This window comes from Trichoplax adhaerens, genomic scaffold (assembly GCF_000150275.1).
Source record: "Trichoplax adhaerens TRIADscaffold_7 genomic scaffold, whole genome shotgun sequence".
NCBI lineage: Eukaryota > Metazoa > Placozoa > Uniplacotomia > Trichoplacea > Trichoplacidae > Trichoplax > Trichoplax adhaerens.
Genome location: NW_002060949.1, coordinates 3,007,569 through 3,013,825, shown reverse-complemented (window position 1 = coordinate 3,013,825; position 6,257 = coordinate 3,007,569). Strand labels below are relative to the sequence as shown.

Here is a 6,257-nt window from a genome sequence, read left to right as displayed (position 1 = left end):
AGATGTATATACTGTACAAAATATAAGTAAAAGATAGACATAGAACTACAATAAGAACAATTTCCAGTACATTTAAAAAATACGGCAATAATTAACAGAATTTTGATAATAAAGTACAAAGAAGGAAAAACTGCAATAGTAAGTAGGAGGCAATGCTAAGTCTTCCGTCATAATTTAACTTTCAAAATTATATGTATACTGTATACCAGCGTAGATTAATAAAATGGTCATGAATTATAAGTTAACAGTACAGTACGTATTATCCAATTACATAGGTAGTGTTGCAGAAACATTCTTACCTTGGAGACACAATCAGGAACCATTTGCGTCATAAATCTAACGCAGTCATCATTGGCTTCAGCGTTGCCTAAAGTACCATACAGTATCGTAAGTAGCCAAAATAATCGTCAAATAACGTTTAAATAACAAAGCTAGTACATAATGTTATATTTTAGCGATACCGCGATAACAAAGCATGCAATGTTATCTCGCTTTTTTTGAGTAATTTCTCTGTAATAAAGAGCCATGTATAGTATTTATGACGTTCGAAGTACCTTCTAACGCTAAATTAGTTGCTGCAATCAGACATTTGCCTAAAGCTTCAGTAGGTTTGTACGGTATTGACCAAGAGTCAACGTAAACACGTCTTTCTAATTCAAAGAAACTTTCAACTGGAAATATAACCGGTACAGTAGAATTATCATGTCCTAGCAATGAAGGATTGATCAGGTCACTTTCCGTATCATGTTTAGCTAATGGTGCAGACATTTCTACTTCATAAGGCGGAGGTGGAGCGAAATCTGTAAATTGGAAGAATTCATTAAACTGGTGTCAGCTAGTCGTCAACTCAAGATGCAGGCATCATCAACATGTTGAAGTATATTTACATTACTAGGAATCCATTATTCGCATTCAATTATTAAAAGTGTACTAAAATTTTGCATGTAAAATTAAATTTTTCTAATCATGATTAATGAACTATCAGACGACTAACAACTACAATTAAATCAGATATTCTATACTTTGTATTCATTCATTAATTAAATGCTGCTATTTTGTTGATTATTTTAAACAATCTTTACTTGGCATATCTGTACAGTATGCTGGTATATTCTTAAATACCGATCACGGCTCTCACATCTTTTGGTATACTAGCCAAATCATGCACTCCATCATAATTAAAATACATTAAGGTATAAGGTAATTCTATGTCTATCACACTCAGATGCTAAGTAGAGATTTCAATACTGTAACGTCAAGGGCTTTTAGTACCTTGAAGTTATAAAAATAGAATGATTTTAGCAGTATTTCTACATTCGCGTATATATGGCTGATTAAATTAAATTAATTGCACGCTGGTAACATTTAACATCATCCTAGCGCAGTTATAACTGCAAGTTTGTTAAGATTTTTTAAGTTTACTGACTTTCTTAGGTTACTGTCTAGCATATTAGTATAATTAGCATCATTGCCTGCAGTATATTGCAGCGCAGTATAGATGAGTCGTCTGTGATCGTATCATTTAGTACTAAATACAACGGTGAAAGTATCCAAATTTTTCATTATTTTTTTCTCCTTTATGGACAAGAGTACACTAATTGCATTGCCAATTATTATATTATATCTTTAACGGCGTGAATGGGTCAAGAAAGTATAGTATCTTTGCCTAATAAAGTTATTAATCAGCAGCTATTGGTGGTGGAGAATAGTTAGCTTATATCAATAAATAAAGGCCAAATTAAGGTAGATACTCGTATATAAACCAATAAAACATTGCTTGGATATGGCAACAGATAGATGGCGTATTCGAAGTTATTTGATAGTAAGAATTCATTAATTACAGTAATCCTTGGAGTACCTACTATCGTTATCCAATGTCTGGTATATATTATTATTGTATTATTATTATTAAATAATAGCAACTGATTGTAACTCAATAGTACGCTTAATAAGTGATAGTGAGTTTCGAGCAAATTAGTCGGTCATGATTAATGAATGCTAGAGATAAATATTGACGTATTCTCTAGCTTTACACCTTCAAGTTAAATATCCAAATCTTTAATTAATGCCTGAAGTTATAGAATTGAACAATCTAGGCTATTACTAGTGCAGTCTAGTAATATTTGGTCATTTGGGATTGTCTAGAAGAGTTTACACCTTTCCATAGTACAGTATTAGATACAGTATATTGCATAAGTGAAGGTACAGTATCCAATCTCCGTAGCTACCATGTACTGTTATCATACTGTAGAATAGAGTATAGCAGTATAGAGTAAACATATCTTCAATTTCTTACTCGTGTCCTGGTATGACTGATAGCCATGCTCGTGGCTTGTTTTGGATATACTTTTTTCCGGTAAGGTTAAATCGATCGAATCATGTTGACTATGAAGACCAGGTTTAGATTCTTGAGTGAAAGTTTTTGCTTCTTTCTTCATGTCACCGTTAGTGAAAGCTTTCTCGACCTCTTCCTTGAATGTGTTTAAATTTAACGACGACACATCTTGTCCATTAACTTCACTCATTTTGAATGTCTTGTTGCAGACAAGTTTCAATCGTAACTAATCTACACGTAGGGTACAGCGGGATAAATTGGATGATAGAATGAATTAATTAATCTTTTTTAATACTGTATCATCACGGAATGATGTCGAAGTACTTAATAAGCAGTACATTAAAAGCACATTTGCTAACAGTCGTACAGTACTGCCTTGTTAAGATTCAATTTTCGCAACTTGTAGTCGTAGCCCTAATATGAAAAAGGTATCCAGAGAGATGGGAGTGTTCCAGAGGGCAACACCAGTCGATGACTCAGTCACTCGCATGCCCACCCTGGTACTGCACTGCTTGTTAGCACAACATATGATTCTGCATGCTACAGTACTATGTACTGCACACTGTACTGTACACAGTAGTACTGGACTCAGTTGAAGGTGATTTGGGGGGGCAGGGTCATGGCAGGGTTCTTTGGGTTTGCTACACAACGTACAGTACAGTACAGTACATTAGAGTACAGTGCATCAATCAGCTACAGAGTTCCCTACCGTACCGGTAGATGGAAAAGAAAATGACTTACCTCTTACAGTGTACAGTGCAGTTAACCAGTACTGTACACTGTAAGAGGTAAGTCTTTGTACTGTATTATGGGCCACCGTACTGTACCAGTCGTTGGTTGTTCGTTTCAACATCTGTTTCAAAAGGCCTTTAAGGGGGACAGTGACTGTACAGTATTACACTACGGGCTCAAATTAAATAATTAGATGCATGCAATATGGCTAACTTAGCTTTGTCGTCGGCTGGTGTATCCGTCATTCTAGCCACTTCCAGTGATGATGGCTTTCCTCCTGAAAATATGATAGATGGGTAAAACTAAATTTAAAGTTATGATAATACAAAAATACACTACTAATCTCAGACTCCTTCTGTGCGTCAATTTTTTTGATCTTATTATCCATTCATGTGCACAAATACGATAATGTAAATTACTGTAATAGAGCTCGTACGGCATTAACTATTTTTATCTTTATTTATTATAATTAGAAAATGCCGGATGATTTTTAAAATATTCGGTATCAGGACTAGAACATATTGCATGTATTAAGAAGGATTATACGAGTATGTTACAGTAGTTTCCACACAATTTCATCCTGCTTGATTTTTCGGTCAATTGGATGTAGATTTTAAGTGCTAGTATGGAGAAATCACTATGGTAACCAACTGACTACTGTCATACTTGTTATACTGTATATGCACGATGTACGCCATATTAGTGATAACGATAGATTACTAAAGACATTATTTCAATAGTCCATGGTATGACTCGTTGAACGTATTCCAGTCCATTAGAATATAACTTTAAAGATATAGCATGAAGTTTAATGACATAAATGTCCGTATTGAATTTATAAAGTATCAAAGTTTTGATATCATAGATGTTTATTTAATCAAATCTTGAGCAAAACAGTATAGTAAATGAGTCAGTGACTTACTATTTCATATATCTATGTAAAATTTGATAACTTGTGTATAATAATCTGCTATGTTATAGCATATCAATTAAAAAGTGCAAGTATAAACCTTTAAACAATGATAGTCATTTCTAGAACTTATATTCAAACGGAACAGTAAAGTTCTATCGGATATTTTCAATCTCCTCATATAGTAGTCACCTTACGTGCTGAGATACAGATTACAGAGAGTAATAACTTTTGATTATTGATATAAGCATCAACGAATCTGAAATAATATAGTATTAAACAGTTTAAATTCTAATCATCACAGCCGTCTATGTCTTCATACTGTAGAAGTTAGATATCTCTAGAATGTGGCATACCACATATTGCAAGATGTTACCGGTTTAGTGTAGTTGTAATGTGATTATAATAAACAGACAGTCACACGGACCTCTTATTCTCTTGTTCACATTTCGAAGGCATTTATAGTCTATTCTATAGTATTAAAATATTATTTCAATACTTAATTTTGTTACTTCATTCTGCAATGTAATTTACACTATTAATCAAACTGGTCGGATTTTATGATCTCATGTGCAGTTATGCACAGTGGCAGCAAATTATAAGAAAAGATAATTTTTCTATTCATTTTTAGTATAAGTTTACTTACAAGAAACACTAAATAATTATAATTATTCAATATTTGTATTGATTTGTATTGACAGAAGTTATAATCCTAAATTTTTTATCATGCTAGTAAAGCAAGCCAACGCAGTTTACACCGCATTTTATGTCGCAATTATTCTTTATATCATCCTGTACCGTATGTGTTCAATCATCTACTGTAAACAATTATAGTTATTAGCAAATCATGTATATATACTTATGTATAATTGCATTGTCCAATAGCAGAGCATATTTTTGAAAGGTTATGACTGCACAAAGGTACTTTGTCTATTTACATGTAATATTTCTCTCGAATCTCTAGCGATCCGCAAACCTTTTGGGTTACCACTGGCTTATATCCGCAAGAATTTATCGTTAGCTTCCCTGCGAAAGTCAATGCCGATACTGTTAGCATTCAAGGAGTCAATAGTATGTAAAGGGCTAAATAAAATAAGTTATTTAACACATAATTGTGAAATGAGCTGAAGTCGATACCAATGTAGATGAAATTATAACTAATCTGCATAACTAAAGAAGCATTTTGTAGGCAACTCACAAAAGAATACTGTTCTTGTACGAGATTGATGCCCTTTTTTAGCAAAATTCCCTTAAATTCCCTCAATGTTTGTAGTAATCTCGTTTACCCTATTAAAATTGCCAATATGTGCAGTATCTCTAATGTGATTTGTGTATTGCAATATATCAAAGTGAAGGAACGTATGTAATTCTCAACAAAGCATCATATTGTAATGATATAGTGATACAGTAATGATTTTAAAATAGTCTAAGGAATTGTATTAACTGCCGTATCACTATAACTAGCACAATTTGTAAAATCATATTTATTTTCTAAGTTAAGACTTTGGAGATCTACAAGGGTATAAATTCCAAGCCTACTGACTTTGAGCAAATCTGTTCTAAAGGTATGAAGGAAAATTTCAGGATATACGAATAATCATGCATGCGATAACTGTGCAGGATCGTATCTCACAATAGCCCTCAAATTTAATATCTTACAACTACTTGTATATTATTGTAACATATGAAAAATTTTTGAATTCTATCAGAAATAGAGAGAAAGGAGAACGAAAATGTTACCGAAAATATACAGGTAAGTAATTATCAAAGGCTACCTATCGTTTCCGCTACTTCACTAAAGCACTGTTAAAAATAAGTCAGTGTTCACATAACATTCGCATGAATAGAAGCCATCATTATCATTATCAAGAGATTGGAAGGCTTTCTCAGTTTGTGCTTAATAAGAAACTTAATACGAATTTTATCTTAATAATTTGATGCAGGTGAATAGTCCAATAACCCATCTAAAGATTATTATTACTAATGGATATGATCATTTTGTGGCTATAAGCTCCGTTGCTGTTACGGGATCAGCAATAAATTAAATCTAAAATACGATAAATGATGACACCAAGCAATGCTCAATAAGTCATCACACCTTGCAAGCTATAAAACTATGACGTTCGTTTTTATTCTGTGATCAATTCAGTTTATGGAAAACTTTTTCTTAATTTATATACTAACATGTATTAGTGATGTTTATACTGTATACGATATCAGGTATATGATTTATAGTGATGTTCATATACTTACTATATACTCCGAGTTTAGCACAGCACT

At 32.8% G+C, this 6,257-nt stretch overlaps 1 protein-coding gene across 1 annotated transcript; it reads left to right on the top strand.

Annotated features, from left to right (window-relative positions):
- Positions 1-3,271: 3,271 nt before the first annotated feature.
- TRIADDRAFT_58129 (uncharacterized protein) lies at positions 3,272-6,022 on the top strand (the record flags this gene model as incomplete). The annotated part of the gene is made up of 5 exons (XM_002114346.1): positions 3,272-3,363; positions 4,942-5,048; positions 5,474-5,542; positions 5,687-5,730; positions 5,921-6,022. The coding sequence occupies 5 exons, from the start codon at positions 3,272-3,274 to the stop codon at positions 6,020-6,022; spliced, it is 414 nt and encodes a 137-aa protein (XP_002114382.1).
- Positions 6,023-6,257: the final 235 nt, after the last annotated feature.